General features: G+C 38.8%; 1 protein-coding gene across 1 annotated transcript in view; it reads left to right on the top strand.

Annotated features, from left to right (window-relative positions):
* The window catches only part of LOC122790665 (hyaluronan mediated motility receptor-like), a 761,750-nt gene that overhangs the window by 142,652 nt on the left and 598,194 nt on the right, over nt 1-20,904 (top strand). The window contains exon 4 of the mRNA XM_044058189.1: nt 18,213-18,300. Coding sequence (XP_043914124.1) covers nt 18,213-18,300 — 88 coding nt within the window. The remainder of the gene's footprint in view (nt 1-18,212; nt 18,301-20,904) is intronic.

Raw genomic sequence — 20,904 nt, forward strand, 5'->3', positions numbered from 1 at the left:
TATGGACTACCCAAAACTATATAAAAGCAAGACTCAGCCAAATATGAGACCTGTTGCTTGAGGTAGGGGATGGATTACCAAGCTAATTTCACTGTATTCAAATAACACAATGAGCTGCTTTTTCTACAAAAATTGAGTTTTAGGTTCATAGGTTAGTACTAAGTTAACTGCCCTTGCTTGCCATTTTAAGCATAGCCGATTATCCCTTGTGAGACTCAAAACCTGCATCCTGTGTTTGTAAGGCAAACACTTTAACCATTAGATCACCCTCCCTGTATTTGTGATACATCTGATTTTCTATAGAAGCTTTATGCTTGGTATGAACCAAACCAATTATCTGATTACATTTTAGTAACTTTAGATATAAATTCTCTTTTTACTGTTATACCTAATTGTTACAGCATACAAGCTTTTAGAGAATTTTTATGTGAAAACAGTGATTTTGATACAAGAAAGGTTGAGACTTTGTTTCCTTTTCGATTTGGTTTTAAGTAGCAATGTATTTTTGTTCAAAGATGACATTTATCATCAGATTTCAGGTTTAGCGATGGGCACTTCAGTAGCCAATATCGATACTAATATAGCTATAGATAGATGGGAGAGAACCGATATTTTTTGGTGCCTCAGTGAGATATAAATCTGACTTGTTCTATAAGTGCTTTGTGGACGACATGTTTTTTACTATGGGATGGAGATGTATTGTTTTTGGAAGAGTTTATAAACTATTTAAATAACAACACCAGTCTATAAAGAAAACACATAAAAAATGTGGCCTACTCTATAGACACCGATGGTTCCTTACTCCTAACTCCAGAATTTCACTTTCCCAAGCTTCCCTCCTACCTAACCTCTTCTACTGCTCTTAGATCCTTACTAACCTAGAGTCAACTCTGCTATGTACACTGGAAACCACATACAATAAAGTTGCTAGATTTGCAGCTAACATACCACCTAAATCTCACCACTGCCTTGCTCTTAAAACTCTTAATTGGCTAGAATTTCCCAACCACCTCTTACTTACTGAACTATTTATCATCCACTCTGTCTTAAATAAACCATCCTCCTGCCCTCGCATATCCTCTATCATCTTTCTCTATAACCCTCTACATTCCCTAAGGAGCTCTGATCTAGGACTCCTCCAAGTCTACAAACCCAAAAAAAAAAAAAATATTTGGACAAAACCTCTATAGCTACCTTCCCACACTAGCATGGAATAAGCTTTCTATGTCCCTTAGAATTATAACCCATAAACATGTTTCCAAGACTGCCCTCAAAAATCAGATAATTTCTGCCTGGAAATGTAACTGCAATCACCCCACTTAATATTTTGTCTTCAGTTCTCCCTCCCTCTCTTCTCACTCCCCTTCACTTTCCACCCCCCTTCCACTCCCCTTTTACTTACTTCCTACATCATGTCTGTGCTTGGCACTATTTCTGCAACCTACTTTTCCACTTTCCCCTTCTCAATCCTTACCCCCTCTTCTTGTTTTTGATACCTTTTATTTCTCTCTCTCTCCCCATGTTATCTTGCAGCATAATAGTTAACACTTGATCCTTAGACATAACTCCTTTTCCTCATCTCGCCTTCGTCTTACTAACCACTCTTTCCTTCTCTACTTCTTCTCCTTCCCTACTTACAGTTCCTGATTTAATTATGTTTAAAGTTCTACTCCTGACATATTTGACTTTATATGTCTTATGAAACTTACTTTTTCTCAATTATACTGTGCATTTTATCATTTGCTAAGTCTATATTAGTGAATTTATATATCTTATTACTATTTAAAACTTGTTTTTTGGAGATTTTTCTCCCTGGGCCTCTGCTGAAAAAGGGCACAAGCTCAGGCGGACTAACCCGGTCAACAAATGACAAATAAACAAATAAATAAATTTTAACTCGCCTATTCTGATGCTGCTATTAATTTCCTAGATATTTATTTATTTATTTCAGTTTGATTACCGGGGAGGTCCACTGGGCTTGGGGGCCCGTTTTCAGTGGAGGCCCGGGGATAAAAGCTCCATGTGTTTAGTTACATACAGTTACATACAATTTATAAAAGAAATTATATAAAAATTTGAATAAAAAGTAACAATAAAACTTTCATAGACTATTGTATTACAAATAACAGTAATCAGAGACTGAGAAGTAAAAGAAAAAATCCCAAATATTCAAGGGGAAAAATCCTGGTGTAGGCAAGAAATCAGGAAGTATTAATTAAGAATATAAGCTGAGTATATTAAAGAGGTTAGGTAGGTAAGTGAGGTTAGCCAGGAGAGAAGTGGGAGGATAGCCTCAGAGGTAAAGGCTGAGGAGTGCAATTGCATTTCCTGTTTTGGTAGAGGTAGGAATGAAGCTGTTTTTTGAGGATGTTTGGGTTGGTATAGGTCCTAAGTGAGGAGGGCAGAGCATTCCATTTTTTGTCTAGGGTAAAGGATAAGAGCAGTTGGCCTGCGGGGCATTTAGGTTTTTGAACTGTGATTAGGTTTTGGTGAGAGGATCTAAGTGATCTAAGGGGGGTATAAGGCTGTAGAATATTAGAAAGAGCAGGGCAGTTTGAGGGGTGTAAGAATAATTTGTGGGCTGTTGAAATTTGGAGAAAGTCAAGGTGATTGGGGAGTTCCAGCCAGTTTAAGGAGTGGAGGGAGGTGCAATGATGAGAGGAGGATTTGGCATTTGTGGCAAATCTAGAGATTTTGTTGTAGCATTGTTCCAATTTGGAGGTAAGTGTAGAAGATAAATTAGCGAGGAGGGGAGTACTGTACAGGAGGGAGGGAAGAAGGAAAGTAGAGGCAAGTGTAAGTCTGGTGTGAGGAGAGAGGAAGTGGTTGTTTCTATACAGTAGTCCAAGTTTTATGTGAGTTTTTTTATGTTTAGTTGGATATGGTCATTAAATTTTAGTTGGTCATCAATTATAACGCCGAGAAGCTTAGTGGAGGAGACAATCTCAATGGTGGAGGTGTTGTGACTAGTAATTAAAAATGAGTTCTTATCTAGAGAGGATGATTTAGATGGGGTAAAAAGGAGGATCTTAGTTTTGTTTGCATTTAGGGCAAGATGATTTTGGAGCATCCAGTTTTCTGTGGTAGAAAAGGCAATCTGTGTTTGGGTCTTTATTTCTGCTAGATTTGGGGCACAACAGATTAAAGTGGAATCATTGGCATATTGCACAACTTTGGTGTTGGGAATAGCTTTATGGAAGTCATTAATAAAGATGTTAAATAGTAATGGGCCTAGAATGGAACCTTGTGGTACACCAGTAGGGGTAGGAAGGAAAGAAGAGGTAGCTTGGGCCCATTTCACAGCTTGGGACCTGTTTGAAAGGTAGCTGGAGAACCAAGAGAGAGTTTTTTGGCAGATGTTGAGATTAGAGAGGTGGTTTAGAAGGAGTGAATGAGAGATGGTATCAAAGGCTTTGGATAAATCTAGAAGAACAGAGGAGACTAAGTTACCGGAGTCACGTGCTGAGTTGACAGAGTGTAAGAAGGAGAGAAGGGCAGTGGTAGTACTATGTCCAGGTCGGAAACCGTGTTGGGTAGTGGAGAGAAGTTGGTGTTTGGTAAGGAATGGCAAGAGTTGCAGGTGGATACATTTTTCAAGAATTTTGGATATAGGGGAGAGGATGGCTATCGGATGGAAGTTGGAGACAGAGCATGTTTTGCCACCCTTGTGGAGAGGCAGAATGAAGGCAGAGCGCCATAGTTTGGGTACATAGCATTCAAGTAAAGACCTATTTATTAGGATGCTGACGGGTATGGCAATAGAGTCAGAAGAAATTTTAGGAAGGAAGATGGAATGTTATCAGGGGCATTTGAACAAGGCTTTAGTTTTTGGAGAAGTTTCTTTATAAGGTTGGTGGATACAGGTTTGAGTTCAAAGGAGGGGGCAAGGGATGCAGGGACTGAAGATTGAGCAGGGAGGGTGGGAGGGTTATTGTTGGAGAAAGTTTTGGTTAGATCAGCGATAGAAGAGGTAAAGAATGAATTGAAAAGGGAGGCTACTTCGAAGTCTGATTTGCTGGTATCAGGGGATGGGTTGCTTTTTGTACCTGGTCTAAGGAGGGAATTGATAGAATTCCAGAATTGTTTAGGATTTCTTGCATTGTTTTCTTGTAGTTGGATATAGTAGGACTTTTTATCCCTAATGACTTGCTTTTTGGCTAAGTTTCTCAACTGCTTATATTTGAGGAAGGTTTGTGGATCCTTATGTTTAAGGTGGGCTTTTCAGGTTTTATCTCTTTGAAGCATTATCTTTTTAATGTCTTTAGAGAGCCAGGGGGAGTTAATAGTTTTGATTCTTTTTGTTCTAATAGGGGCTTGGGAGTTAAGGACAGTTAAAAATGTAGAATTGAAGTAGTCAATGGCTTCATCTAGTGGTAGTGTTTTTAGGAGGTTCCAGTTGGATAGTTTAAGAAAGTTAGAGAAGGAAGTAGGGTTAAAGTTAGATAGGTTACGAGTATGAATGTAGTGGTGAGAGTGTGGGGCGAAGGGAGTAGCACGAATGGCGAAGGCAGGGAAATGTTCTCCTAGTGGGTCAGGGGTGACGCCTGATTTTGTAATTTTATTTGGGTGAGATACTAGGATCCAGTCAAGTATTGTGCCAGGGGATTAGATTTGTTGGGTCAAGTGAAGGAATTAGTAAGTTGAGTGAACTTGAATAGGTTGATGGCTATAGTGGGATTGGCACTATTGATTTTTCCCCAGTCAATATTTACATCACCCATAATGAAGGTTTCCAGGTTAATATTGGAGGAGGTCCAGGAGAGGATATCTTCAAGAGTACTGATATTGTTACCAGGGGGAATATAGAGGCAAATGATGCAGATGCTTTTATGGTTGTTTATTTTTAGTAAACCAATCACAATTTCAGAGTTGTTAAAAGAGGGGATGGGGTTAGGGTAGGGAGTAATGGACAAGAGGTTGGAGTAAAGTAGAGCAAGGCCACCACCTCTTTTGTTTGGCCGGTCTGACCGGAGACAATGAAATCCTGGAGGAAGGAACTCTGAGTCAGAAATATCAGGTTTTAGCCATGTTTCAGTGATAGCAGCAATGTCAGGAGAGTTATGACTGAGCCAGGCATGGAAGAGAGTTAGTTTATTTTTTAGGCTTTGGGCATTAATAGTAATGCATTTGAGGTTTTTGTTAGGGTGTATGTTGCTAGAGTGTGGGAGAATAGAGGGAGAGAAATTAGGGCCTGTGTTGGGGTGAATGTCACCAGCTAGATAAAGGTAGGGGAGGTGGGGGTGTTGTTTTCTGATTTGTAATTAGTTGGAGGACGGCGGAAAGGCTTTGGTTTAGGTTTGGATTTATTATTTATGGTAGGGAAATGTTTTACTTTTGATAGAAGGGAGGGGTGGGAGGGAAATAAAGAAGCAGAGATATTATGGTAGTGGGACGATAGGAGGTTTTGGGGAGAAGAAGGAGGAGAGGGTATATGGAAATTGGTATAGTTGGTTATTTGGTAAAGGTATAATAGAAGTATGGTAGAGGATGAGAGCAGGAGGAGTTTGGTAGGAAGGGTGGGCATGATAATTAGAATTGGGTAGGAGGTGATAGAAAGAGAAAGTTGAAGAGATGAAAGGAGTGGGTGGGGAGTGGTTTAGAGAGCAAGGTGTATGGGGAGGGAGGGGAGGGGCAGGTGTATCAGGATTGGTTGGTGAAGAGGGAGGGGTAATTTAACAGGATAGGCTGGAATAGTGGGAGTGGCAGGAAGGTGAAGAATAAGTGTAGGAGCACTGGGGGCGGGTGGAAATTGGGGGCAGGGTAGGGGAGCGGAGTGAGCCCGCAGGGCGAACGGAGTGGGAAGAGCCAAGAGCCAAGGAGACAGAAAGGCCTGAGTAAACAATCAGTAACCCCAAGGCTGAAAGTAGAAAGCTGTAGCAGGGGCGCAGGTAAGTGGTTGTAAACTTGTTTTATAGAGGAGTGTATTAGAGTATGACTAGGGGCTTTGTGTGGTTCAAGGGGAGCACACTAGTAGTAAGTATATGAGAGAGTGCAGGATCCTTAAAGGAGGGCAGCGACACTGTTAGGCAGGGAAAGTTGTGAAGCAGGGAGAAGGAGTATTACTCTTCTGTATGTATGGAATATGCTGCCATCTAGTGGAAAAAGGAGGGAGGTGCACTTCGAGGAAAGATGTTCCCCAGAGAAGATTATGTTTGGAGAGATTAGAAAGAGGCAATTTGGGGAGAAGACTGAAAGACCAAGGAGGAGGGGGGGCCAGTGCAGAGACCAGTGTTAGGCTGCCTTTACATGCACTGAGGTAGAATGCTGCTCAAGGTAAGGTAGTGCTTAGAAAATAAATAAAAAGCAAGGAAATACATACACTGAGTCTCCTTAGCAAGGGAAAAAGGGTCCCAAAAATTATTAAAGCTCAAGTGGAATGTTCACTGTCTTCTTCTCTTGGGAGAGATCTCCTGTCTGTTCAGTGAAAAAGTGGGGGGGCACTCTTGGGAGCAACTGAAAAGGAAAGTGAGAAAAATAGGTTAGAAATAGGGTGAAATGGAAGAAAAAACAAAAAAGGAAGGAGAGTTCAGGAAGTATTAAATATTAAAGTAGCGAAACATAGTAATGAACTGACTACAAGTATATATAGAAAGGAGGTGCAAATAGGTTCTTACACAGACACAGTATGCACCCTCAGCATATTTTCAAAGGAATAGTTGAGTCGATTTTTGAGAGTAAATCATTTAAATACAAATAATCAGACTTGTAATGAACAAATAACCGAAATGATGTACGAGTTTTGGGTTAGGCAGTATGATGAATTACTGTTAACTGATACATTTCAACATGTTATTTCTGAAAGACAGACTAAGGTTAAAATATATTTATGCATTCTGAAAGTCAGTTCCTGGCACTAATAATAACAATAATAATAACAATAATAATAATAATAATAATATGAATAATAATAATAATAATAATAACAATACTACTACTACTACTAATAACAATAATAATAATAATAATAATAATAATAATAATAATAATAATAATAACATGATGTGCAATACTTCACATTCAAAAATTGTCAAAATGTAAAACAAAAACTTTGTTATAGGGAAATTAATCCTAAGCACGAAATTGTGAATAGTAGGAAAAAAGGAACTTTCCCTTGTCATAATTGCTCTTGTTGTAAATTTATTCTGAATTCAACAGAATTTGTGCATCCAAATAGCAAGAGAATATTTAATTTTTCATGCTATGTAAATTGCAATACTGAAAATGTGGTTTATTTGATCACTTGCACAGCATGTTTCTGTGTAGGGGAGTGTACATTTGTCAGATATACATAAAGGTATAGTTACTAATTCACTCGCTAAACATGTCAAGGAGAAGGGCTTGCAGCGTAGTTTTTGATTTAGGGTCATTCAGATACCGATAAAGAGAAAGAGGGGTGGAGACCATAAGAATATTAACAATGTTGCTGAAATTAATTGGATTCTATGGCTCAGTGCCGATAATATACCTGGTTTAAATCTAGCTACTGGCATTAAACCTGTTTTAAGAAAAAAGAGCTGAAGTTGTAACACTGTATATGTTATATATTGTGAAGTTTTTGTGTAACTTGTTCATCTGTTTTTATCTTTATACCACGCTGTGTCTATCAGTTCATCGTAGTTACTATTTATTGATTTTACTGTCTCAGTGGTAATTTTATCATGTGACTGATTCAAATTGATTTTAAGGGATACTTTGTTGCTGTGATATATTTTTACACTGAGAAAGGGAGAATTCCCAAAAGCTTTGTATGCGATTGAATAAATTATTTATTATTATACTGCTCTGGTGTGTTGTCTTCCATGTTCTTCTTTTGTAAAGTATCCCAGGCTGAAAATGAAATTGGTCAGTTGTGATCAATGTTCTACCCTGGTTAACAATTGAATATTACATATACCTGTTATATATATATATATATATATATATATATATATATATATATATACATCATCATGGAATTCATTAACAGAGACATTGGGAACCTTCAAACCTTGGACCCTACCCAGTTTGGCTTTGTTTGCTCCTAAACCTGGTGGACTTCTTTGAGACAGTTACCAAGGCTTTAGATGAGGGAAAGGAGGTCCACACAGCCTACCTAGACCTCGCAAAGGCTTTCAACACCATTCCCCATTCTGGTATTATAGACAAGCTCACCAGCCTGAACATAAACCCCTACGTCACGAGATGGATTGCCAACTGGCTCATGGATAGAACCCACACGGTGAGAGTTGCAGGCTCTAGATCTGACTCTAAACCAGTTACAAGTGGCATCCCCCAGGGCTCAGTCCTGGGACCCCTCCTGTTCGGTATATACTTCTCAGAGGTACAGCCAAGCACAGGAGGACTATGGCTAAGCAAGTTTGCAGATGACTGCAAACTGGGGGCCATAATTGACTCTCCAGCTGATACAGACATCCTCCAGAAGGGTCTTACTGAGATGGATACCTGGTGTCAAAATCATGGCCTCAAGCTAAATGCCAAAAAGTGCATAGTCATCCCCTTTGGAAAAAACAAAGTACACATGAACTGCCACATACTTGGTAGTCCCCTAAATACAGAAAATGTAATAAGAGATCTGGGGACCCAAGTAGATAGTAATCTCTCCTTTGATAATCATATTGCCAAGGTGGTTAGAAAATCCTTCTATGTGGCCCATCTAATCACAAAAGGGTTCACATCTAGAACAAAAGAAGTTATTGTGCCCCTCTACTCATCACTCATCAGACCCAACAAAGAGTACAATGCCCCATTTGGGATGTACCTTACAAGACACCTGCAACAACTGGAAAGACCACAGAAGTACCTCAGCAAGAGGATTACTGTCCTCAAACATATGCCCTATTCAGCTCGACTGAAGAAACCCCAGCTGTACTCGGTTGCATACCTCTTACTCAGAGGTGATCTCTGCCTGACATACAAGGCCATGTCCAACCCAGAATTGATGGACATGCTCCACCTAAAAAAAAAACAAATCCCTAAGAGCCACACGCTCTTGTAATCTAAACCTCAACACAATGATAAACAGGACATACTGGAGGGATAGATTCCTGTCACAGAGACTCCCCATACTTTGGAACAGGATTCCAATCTACATTAGGCAGAGCCCCTCACTAACACTCAAGAGAAACCTTGACGAGTGGATGGGAAACAGAAAATTTACCCCAGGGATCACTGCAGTGGCTCTGCTGGACAGAGGCACAGGGAACTAATGGCTCTGCTGGACTGAGGCACAGGGAACTAATTTAAAGGGTCAACAAAAGCCAACACATTCTGGCTAGGCTTATAGATGCCCTCGAGCAGATAGCCTAGTACTTACCTATGAACCTATATCTTATAGCAATATATATTTCAACTCTTACCTCATTAATCAGGGAGACAGTTAAAATTTCCAAACAGATCCTTCCATTAGGGTTCCAGCTTTAAATGCTTATGTTTGTTCAGCAGACTAATACCTGCATCAGTAAACACTTCTAAATGATTTGAGTTACTTATATTAACAGCTGGCACCTTACATTTATTTTTTGCAATTTTATTACAAAAAGTAAATTTTACTAGGACAGTGAAAGGGATTCTATGGATACTTTGGAAGAATTTGTAGTTTGTAGTAGGAGTCACACTACTTTTCTGATTTAAGATGTAGCATTACTGCATATACACTTCATTTGATGGAGAGAAGCAGTAAGACATTTGGAAAAGTCCACAGAAATTAAATAATATTGCAAAATAATGAGTCAGAATTAATGTCCTGGATTTTAGGGTTTAAAGGATTAGAAAATGTAATATTTATCATAATGGGATTTATTTGATTTTAACATGATGCGTGGTAACAGCAAATAATGAATCAAATGTTTTTGAAATAAACTGAACTGAACTAATAGCCAATACACAGTGGCTATGATTCAGAAAAAAAATGCCACAGTTATTTCCTGCCATGTCAAAAAGGACCATTTTTTATTGACAGTTTAACACATTTTTCAGAGTTAATCATTTAACTGTCATATGATACATAACCAAAGACAACACACACCAGCTTTAGCAATTTAAAGAAAACACACAGATATTAAAACTAAAACATACAGTCCACATCTCTTTGCAGATACAGTCCAAATGCCAACAGCAGCATAACAAATTATACTAATAGGAAATTGATAAATATGAACTGCAGCACAGAAATAACTGCGGCTGTGGCACAGACAGAAAAATCATGACCCAAGGGAGAAGCAGGTAAACTATACATTCTGACCCTTCAACGTTATATGTATGATTATACTGCACAACAAAGTTTATTGTGCATTGTGGCACCATTTGTACCTGAAGCTTACATCATATTGACAGCTCCTTGTAACACAATGTTTTAATAGTCAGTGCTAGTTCAGTGAGCACTGGATCATCTGTAAAGCAAGGTATGGTTTACTGAATGCTAACAGCAAACCCCAATGGTATAAGATATTAGACACTTACACTGAGTGTGTTTACTATTTAGCAATGGGGGTGTGCTTTACTAGAGAATGTAGGCTGTACCTCTGAGTACCTTATTTCAGTTATTAAATGACCCCCCCCAAACATAGCAGATAAATTAAGATAAATGCAAAGTTTAAGCAAGTAAGCAACAGAGAAATAAAATATATATATATATATATATATATATATATATATATATATATATATATATATATATATATATATATATATATATATATCTATATATATATACTTCAGTAGATCGAACATATTATAAGTTCAAACCAAATATGGTCAAGACCATACATTCGAACTTGTAATAGTTCGAACGCTGAAGTAAAAAAAGAAAAAAAAAAAAATTAAACTGCTTTGTCCCCCACACCTCTCTTACTTAAATATACCAACTCCAAGACCACACTACATTGCGGAAAAGGAAATTTTCCCATTCCGCACTGTGCGCGGAAATATATATATATATATATATATATATATATATATATATATATATATATGTATATATATATATATATATATCAGAAAAAAGGTCCCTTGGATTAATTGCTTCTGACAGTATGAGTCATACTGGGTTAATTTCACATGCACGAGGTACAGGGTTTGATTCTTACCTTTGGGATGGGAAATCTGGCTAGATTTAAAGTGTTCCAGAAGGGCAGGTAACCTAGTAATATCCTATGAACTTACACACATGCATAGCACCTTTGTTACTGCACAAAACAAACCATGATAATTATATATCCAAATTCACATGCTGACCATCAATAAAGGAAGTGTCTGAACTAAAACTAGCTTAATTTCAGTTATAGCACACATTTTATAAAAAAACACTCAGTAATAATCTTAAATATCAAACCCAGTACATGTTTGCATACTGCATTAGATATACCTGCCCTATTTCATGGTACTCATCACCTGCTTAAGCACCAAAGGAAGATGAAAGGCTTCCAAAGCCCTACACCGGTCTTTGATTCTGACACACAGTACAATACTTTGGGCAGCACAATTTGTTATTCTGCAGATCTGCAGTAATTGTGATTATTTCAAGGTGCTCTAATGGAAACCTCAAAAAGCCTATTAAGAATACAGAATAAAGTGATGCCACATGTTTGACTGGACAAAGCCATTTTTTATTATTTTTTCTCCTTTGTTCACCTAGGCAACAAAGGGACTTTCAGAGTATTAAACTATGGAATATGTAGCCCTTGCTTCTGACCATACATATCAACTGTCCAACTTTTTGCAGAATATTCAGTTTTTCACCTCATTAAATTTGTGGTCTTCTGGCAAACCAGTGGACTGAACTCTCTAAATAATGACATGCGTTTGTAAGTTTCAGACTTCATTTCCTTCAGAATATGAACAATACAAATCCTGTTATTGTAGGAACTTTTTAACTTTAAACCTTAGAAGAGCAATATTTGAAACCTTCCCTATTTTTGGGCCTTTGACCCCTTTATTTTAGGTATTGTCCAGATTTCTTGCATTAAGGGGTTGAGAGGTATAACATATTGAAACTGCTTCAAAGAGAGAGACACAGTTTACTTTTATCAATGACTAAAAAGAACTAGTAATATCCATTTGGAAGGTGTGACTGGTTTGTCCCACATTCAGGATGCAGGGTAGCCTGTCTTCCCTGCAAAAACACTTATATTTCAGTGAGCCTGATCATCAAGGGGTTTAATCTTCCATTAAAGGATTAACTAGATCCTTGTTTTAAAATCAGGAATATACATTAAAATCGTGTTTGGCTTTGCTACACTGTTGCCTATCTGGCAGTGTAGCTGCATCATTTGCTTTCTTTCTTTCTCTAAACATCCTGGTAAGTCCTTCAATAATTTGTCCAAGTATGCACAAGCACTCAAATGACACCAGAAATAAAAGTTCCCCCACCAACCCCTTCAGCAGTTTGTCCATATATGCACAGGCACTTCAATGACACAAAATGAAACATTGCCCCCAAATATCTCTTCAGAAGTCTGTCATGTATGCACAAGCACCAAAATAAAAATTTCTTCACACTGACCCTTTCAGCAGTCTGTCCATGTTTGCACAAGAAGCATACTAGTAACCAACCCTACTTACTTGAGAGGCATGTTGTTTTCTCTGCCATGGTATCTCTCCCCAACACACTAAATGCACCCAGAGTGAGCTGAAGGATAAAGCATTTTTGAAACCTAAGTCGCATATTCTGGGCACCAGTGATACAGCATAAGACACTGTCTTTCTAGCACCTCAGCACTTCCCCCTCTACCTGCACAGTCAATCACAGGTCTTTCCTGGGTGGTACTCCAGCAAGATTATTTAAGTGGGGGCATGAGATACACAGGAGTGTCGCTGACATCCATTTAGGGCATATACATTGCCATTTTCATTAAAGGGAAATAAAAATATATATTTGTTTTAAATGTAGATTTTTTTTATTTTTCATGGATGAATTTCATCCTTGATAAGACAGCACCCAGGGTGATTGCCTCTTTCACCCTACCCTAGTTACGCCACTGACTGCAATGAGGAAATACCTCATTATCAGCTAATTTGCATGTTTGTGAATCATGTTGTGATTACCACAACCACGTTTGCAGTAGTCACCACTAATGGCCCATATATCAGACTGGCATATGATCCTCACATTCAGACCCCCACACATATGCACACATTCAGAAACACCCCCCCACACACACACACACACACACACACGCACACACACACACACGCACTCCACACAGACACACTCCACACACACAGACGACACACACACTCCACACATACACACACACACACACACACACACACACACACACACACGCACACACACACACACACACACACACACACACACACACACACACACACACACACACACACACACACACACACACACACACACACACACACACACACACACACACACACACACACACACACAAGCACAAACACATCCAATACCTTTTAAATGTCCTTGACTCAACAGAACGTCCATGACTTTACCTCTTAAAAACTGTCTTGTCCTTCATAACATATGGACCATTACAGTCAGTCAGTAATGTCAGACATTTGAGTTTCATATTCTTGCTCTGAATAGGCTCTGTGATGCAATACCTGCTTTTCTATTAACTATGTTCATGACTTTGTGTAATATTTGGAGAAAGTCCCTAGAGTTTAGTTTTCCTCTAGACTTCTAATTGTTCAGAAACTCACTTGTGCTACAAATCTTGTTGTTCTGTTAACTTTATATAAGACTTAGCATGATATGTAAAAGTTCCTAGTGTTTAGTGTTCTCTCATAGTATTACAGTTTTTGTTCAGGAGAGTCTAGCGATATGACGCCCTCCTCAGAGACACGCACATACATACACACACACACACACACACACACACACACACACACACACACACACACACACACACACACACACACACACACACAGACATGTACATACTCTATCTATCCCCTAACTAAATACTCTATTGTGACACACACTAACTCAAGATCAGTCATCCATTTGCAGACAGATATATTGGTGTTGCCCACATGCACACACACTTAGACACCCCAGACTACTACCTATCCACTAAATATCCTAAAACTTACCTCTAATGCTGTTTCTCCTTTAGAAAATAATGGCTGAACATGGCCTTTTACTATGTCAATTAACACAGCTGATAATGTTAATATATGCTGCATAAATCCCTTACCACAGGCAGTTTGTGAAAGAGCACATGACTCATTATAATATGCCACAACCCCAGATTGCCAATTAACATTGGAATAAGCTATGGGGGATTGGGGACATCACATGGCAGTGATTCTGCAGACCACATAGAATCACTATGCTAGGGCTGTCTGTGAATTGAAAAGGGCTGTCACCAGAGTTAAATCAGCTTCATACAAGCATACTTCTGGGCTAGTCCTTTCTGAATCTCAGCACTATGGGCTGCAGTCTGTGCATGCTCTACATGAAAAGCAGCACTGTACTTTCCAGGTAATTACAAATTTATAACGTAGAAATGCAGTGATTTAACAGTGATTTAACAGCTGTACATGAAAAGCAGCACTGCACTTTCCAGGTAATTACAAATTTATAACGTAGAAATGCAGTGATTTAACAGTGATTTAACAGCTGTATATGTAAAGCAGCACTGTACTTTCCAGGTAATTACAAATTTATAATGCAGAAATGCAGTAATTTAACAGCTGTACATGAAAAGCAGCACTGCACTTTCCAGGTAATTACAAATTTATAACGTAGAAATGCAGTGATTTAACAGTTATTTAACAGCTGTACATGAAAAGAAGCACTGCACTTTCCAGGTAATTACAAATTTAAAACATAGAAATGCAGTGATTTAACAGTGATTTAACAGCTGTACATGTAAAGCAGCACTGTACTTTCCAGGTAATTACAAATGTATAACGTAGAAATGCAGTGATTTAACAGTGATTTAACAGCTGTACATAAAAAGCAGCACTGTACTTTCCAGGTAATTACAAATTTATAACATAGAAATGCAGTGATTTAACAGTGATTTAACAGCTGTACATGAAAAGCAGCACTGCACTTTCCAGGTAATTACAAATTTATAACGTAGAAATGCAGTAATTTAACAGTAATTTAACAGCTGTACATGAAAAGCAGCACTGTACTTTCCAGGTAATTACAAATTTATAACGTAGAAATGCAGTGATTTAACAGTGATTTAACAGCTGTACATGAAAAGCAGCACTGCACTTTCCAGGTAATTACCAATTTATAACGTAGAAATGCAGTGATTTAACAGTGATTTAACAGCTGTACATAAAAAGCAGCACTGCACTATCCAGGTAATTACCAATTTATAATGTAGAAATGCAGTAATTTAACAGTGATTTACCAGCTGTACATGAAAAGCAGCACTGTACTTTCCAGGTAATTACAAATGTATAAGGTAGAAATGCAGTGATTTAACAGTGATTTAACAGCAGTACATGAAAAGCAGCACTGCACTTTCCAGGTAATTACAAATGTATAACGTAGAAATGCAGTGATTTAACAGTGATTTAACAGCTGTACATGTAAAGCAGCACTGTACTTTCCAGGTAATTACCAATTTATAACATAGAAATGCCGTGATTTAACAGTGATTTACCAGCTGTACATGAAAAGCAGCACTGCACTTTCCAGGTAATTACAAATTTATAACATAGAAATGCAGTAATTTAACAGTGATTTACCAGCTGTACATGAAAAGCAGCGCTGTACTTTCCAGGTAATTACAAATTTATAACTTAGAAATGCAGTGATTTAACAGTTGTACATGTAAAGCAGCACTGTACTTTCCAGGTAATTACAGATTTGTACACACACTGAACCCACAGATATTGCTAACATTCTGGCTGATAGGTTCAGTGCAAATTTCTCCCCTCCTTCACCCCCAAAAGAAGAAATACTTATCCCAGCTGAATGTAATCTCCCTGTCATCTCAGATGTCCAAGTTAGAACCGCCCTAAACAAAGCAAAAAACACAGCATCAATGGGACCTGACGGTATCCCGGGGTGCGTTTTATGTGAACTCCAAGGGGAGCTAAACCCACACATAAAAATGCTATTTAACCTTAGCCTTACTTCGTGATATGTACCTGAACACTGGCGTACAGCAACAGTGGTCCCACTCCACAAGGGGTTTGCCTCTACAGACCCTGGAAACTACCGCCTCATAAGCTTAACTAGCCTGGTCTGCAAAGCTATGGAAAGAATCATTATGGAACTCATAAACAGAGACATAGGGGACCTACAGACACTTGACCCCACCCAGTTCGGCTTTGTAAAAGGCAGATCCTGCCTTTTAAACCTGGTTGACTTTTTCGAAACAGTCACTAGAGCCATTGATGAGGGCAAAGCAGTCCATACAGCATACCTGGACTTGGCTAAGGCCTTCGACACAATACCCCACTCAGGCATCATAGATAAGCTAAACAGCTTAAAAGTAAACCCTTATGTCACTAGATGGGTTGAAAACTGGCTAAAGGACAGAACCCATAAAGTTAAAATCGCTGGAGCAATGTCAGACTCAAAGCCAGTCACAAGTGGTGTCCCACAGGGATCTGTCCTGGGACCCCTCTTGTTCGGCATTTATTTCTCAGATGTTAAAGCAAACATGGGAGGGCTGTGGCTGACAAAGTTCGCAGATGACTGCAAACTAGGCGCCATAGTCGATACACCAGTAGACACACACATCCTACAAAAAGGCCTCACTGAAACGGACAACTGGTGCCGTAGTCACGGCCTTAAACTAAATGCCAAAAAATGTATAGTCATCCCTAAGTACCCACAAATTATCACATAGACAGCAACCCACTGAGTATGGAAAAAGTAATCAGAGACCTAGGGACCCAAGTAGACAGCGACCTCTCATTTGACACCCACGTTGCCAAAGTGGTTAGAAAAACATTCTACCTTGCACACCTCATCATGAAGGGATTCACATCCAGATCCAAGGATGTCATTGTACCCCTATATTCCTCCCTCATCAGACCCATGATTGAGTACAATGCCCCATTTGGTATGTACCTCACCCGGCATTTGCAACAGCTGGAGAGACCACAAAAGTACCTCACCAAAAGGATCAAGGGTCTCCAACATATGTCTTATTCTGCCAGACTAAAGAAACTTCAGCTCTGTTCAGTAGCATACTGCCTGCTCAGAGGTGATCTCTGCCTGACGTACAAGGCCATGTCCAATCAGGATCTGATGGACATGCTCCACCTCAAAAAATCCAAATCCATCAGGACCACGAGAGCTAAAGACTTAAACCTTGGCACAAGTATGAATAGGACATGCTGGAGGGATAGATTCATAACCCAGAGGCTTCCCATGCTTTGGAACAGGATCCCAGTTCGTATTAGGCAGAGTCCCTCACTGACTCTCTTCAAGAGAAATCTTGATGAGTGGATGGGAGATCGTAAATTTACCCCAGGGGTCACATCTGTGTCACTGCTAGACAGGGGCACAATAAACTTATTCTATTATATAAGGGGACCTTCATTGTGTCACTACTAGACAGAGGCACAGTATTCTAGATTTATTCTGTACATTTTTGTACCATTTCATGGGGTGGCAAAAGCCACATCACTATGGCTAGGCTTACAAATGCCCCAGGGCAGATAGCCTAGTACTATACTATGAAACTATGAAACTATGTAACGTAGAAATGCAGTGAATTAACAGTGATTTAACAGCTGTACATGAAAAGCAGCACTGTACTTTCCAGGTAATTACAAATTTATAACGTAGAAATGCAGTGATTTAACAGTGATTTAACAGCTGTACATGAAAAGCAGCACTGCACTTTCCAGGTAATTACAATGTATAACGTAGAAATGCAGTGATTTAACAGTGATTTAACAGCTGCACATGAAAAGCAGCACTGTACTTTCCAGGTAATTACAAATGTATAACATAGAAATGCAGTGATTTAACAGTGATTTACCAGCTGTACATGAAAAGCAGCACTGTACTTTCCAGGTAATTACAAATGTATAACGTAGAAATGCAGTGATTTAACAGCATCAGCTCTGTTCTGAATTCCATCATCAAGTCATAAAACAGCATACACAATAAATTAAGTTCCTGTTATATTTTATCTATTAAAAAATCACTAGATGATTTCTGAAATTTGGCAGCTGTATCCAGTTGTATTAGTTACTTTTTTCTATGAGCTGGTACATTGTTTGTATTACAAGTTATATTTATATTTTAGACAAAATACCTAAAACCAGCTAATATGGAGCTCCCCAACATGAACTCTTCTGCGGCTTTAGACGAATTCATGTGCAAGTTATCACTTGGTAAGGTTTTACCTTAGTAGCTGATTATTCATTTTAAGAAATTATATTGTACTGATTTATGTTCCTGCACTGAAATGTGTTTGAGTCCATTGTGGAATAACTTAAAGCCTTTGTAAAAGACATTGTTTGATGGTGCAAAAGCAAGACAAGTTTAGTAATCAGTAAGGGCCAGTTATGGACTAAATGAGGAAATCAGAATTTTTGTTCTATTAGTGTTATTGTTATAGGCAAATTGTTCACATCTTAGCTAGTCATCGCCATGCTGGAGCTCTAGGAGTATGTGACTGTCTATTTAAGCTACAGATACCTGTACAGGATGGCTATGAAATAGAAGATGATGACTATTATTATTATTTTTTTTGTAGTTTTCTCCTGCATGCCTGCTAACCATCAAACCACCACAATAGCTTCTGTAATCCATTATCCTTAGTGGAGTAACACCTTGGCAGAACATTACATGTCCAGGCAGCCTTCACAGACTTTTGTCCTCTAAGCTCCCCTATACAACTTTACTCATGTGGGCTAACCCTGTCGCTGCCCATAACCCCTAACCCTACATATTACCTTATCAAAAACTCTTTCTCTAACAGTACCACTGTGCAAGAAAATTATGTCTGTAGGGTTTGGGGTTCTCTTTTTCCTGTTTGGTAATCATCAAAACAAAGCACTGAGCGGAATTCAGAAAAGATTAGCATGACGATCAAGTCTGAGCTCACATGTGCTCCCCATCAAGCTAAACCTTTGTGATTCAGAGACACACCATACCACTGAGGTTTTCTCCTTGTGGCGACCTTGCTATGGACTCCCACTCTACCACTGAGGCTTTCTCTTTCTGCAGACCTCACTATGGACTCCACTCTATCACTGAGACTTTCTCCTTGTGGGGACCTCAGTGTGGACTCCCACTCTCCTTGTGGGGACCTCACTATGGACTCCCACTCTACCACTAAGGCTTTCTCCTTGTGGGGACCTCACTATGGACTGAGGTCTCACAGGGAGTGCTGCATGCAAATTTGGCAGTCTGGGGAGTGGCCAATCCTAATTATCCATGTGCTGTCCTTTGGAAATATCTACAGCTTCCAGTTTGCTGTTCTGATTAAAATTTTACTCTAAGAGGAGAAAGTGAGCACCATAAAAATATGGCAGTCACTTCTTTATTCATATGGAAGTACTGCCAGTGCAGGTAAGTTTAGTAAAGATGTAGGAGTATGGTGGGTGCTAATATGTATATGTGTGTGCGTGCACTTTTCTTTAGAGACATGAATGAAGCTCTGTGTGTGTGTGTGTGTGTGTGTGTGTGTGTGTGTGTGTGTGTGTGTGTGTGTGTGTGTGTGTGTGTGTGTGTGTGTGTGTGTGTGTGTGTGTGTCTGTGTGTGTGTGTGTGTGTGTGTGTGTGTGTGTGTGTGTGTGCGCGCGCACATGTGCGTGTGTGTAGAGCAGTGCATTTACTAATGTGATGCAAAGGCTGCCAGGAAGCCCACTTTTACAGTCAGGTTAGATGGCACTAGTGTGCAGTTCAGAAAATGCTAATGAATCAATAATGTGGTCTTTCTCATTGCAAGCGTACTAGTCTCTGAATTGTGCACTTTCATCACTGAGCTAATTGACCATCCTTCATTAGATAACTAGCATGACTGGAGAGTGTTTTTGAATCCTAGAGAAAGTCATGATGTTTCAGTTTAATTGTATAAATATTGTGAGCTGGCCTAACTTGAAAGAATTTCTACTATAGTGTTTATGCATTTATCACACTGGCATGAGGAGGAGACATTAATTTTGTGTGAAATAATAAAAACAGTCTTATTTCTGTATAACAGGTATCTATTAATTAGCAAGTGACTGATTCTAAAATAAAGCAATTAACTGTATGTATTTATAAAAAGTAAAAGTTGACTACACTAATTATTTATTCTCTGATACCAAGTAGGGAAAAGCAGTTGTCAAACACAGGCAACAGAACTACTTCCCTTTATTTTATATGACTACAGATACCAGTTTGTTTAGTGTTTACATGTAGTCTTAGGGCAGGCCAGCTTTTATTAAAAACAAACAGGCTTCTGAAATGCAGCTTACACTCATTTCATTACCGGTAATAAATATAAAGTGTACAGTGCACTGTGATTACACTCTGATTTCATGAAAAATCCAAACCACTTAAGAGCTTCCATAGCACAAGACCCGATTTTAACAATTGTTAAGCACCCCTGCATCATTAGTTAAGATCAGGTATCATGCAAGGCAGTTAAATGTGCTAGTACTGCCCACCAAAGGACAGCAACAGAATTCAAAACAAATTTATTTCTGCCCACTGTTTGTACTAGTTATCTGCCCATGACTTTCCTTAACATAAGACTCTGTCTTAAGCTGCCTTTCTGACAGTGCTTGTTAAGTGCTTTATAGCTTTAATAGTCGGTAAAACATTTATCTCTTTCTTTAATTTGACTAGTGGTGCATGTAACATATAAAACTTCATGCACTACAAAGAATTAAGAGTGGATCTCAAAACATAACCTTTTATTATGTGTTCTGTATATGGATGCCAAGATTCACTTCGTAAACATTCCTCGTGAGGTGAATTTCTTGGCCTTCATATCTCGAACACAT

The sequence above is a fragment of the Protopterus annectens genome, chromosome 16.part0, assembly GCF_019279795.1.
Source record: "Protopterus annectens isolate FY-2018-M chromosome 16.part0, PAN1.0, whole genome shotgun sequence".
In the NCBI taxonomy this organism is placed as follows: Eukaryota; Metazoa; Chordata; order Ceratodontiformes; family Protopteridae; genus Protopterus; species Protopterus annectens.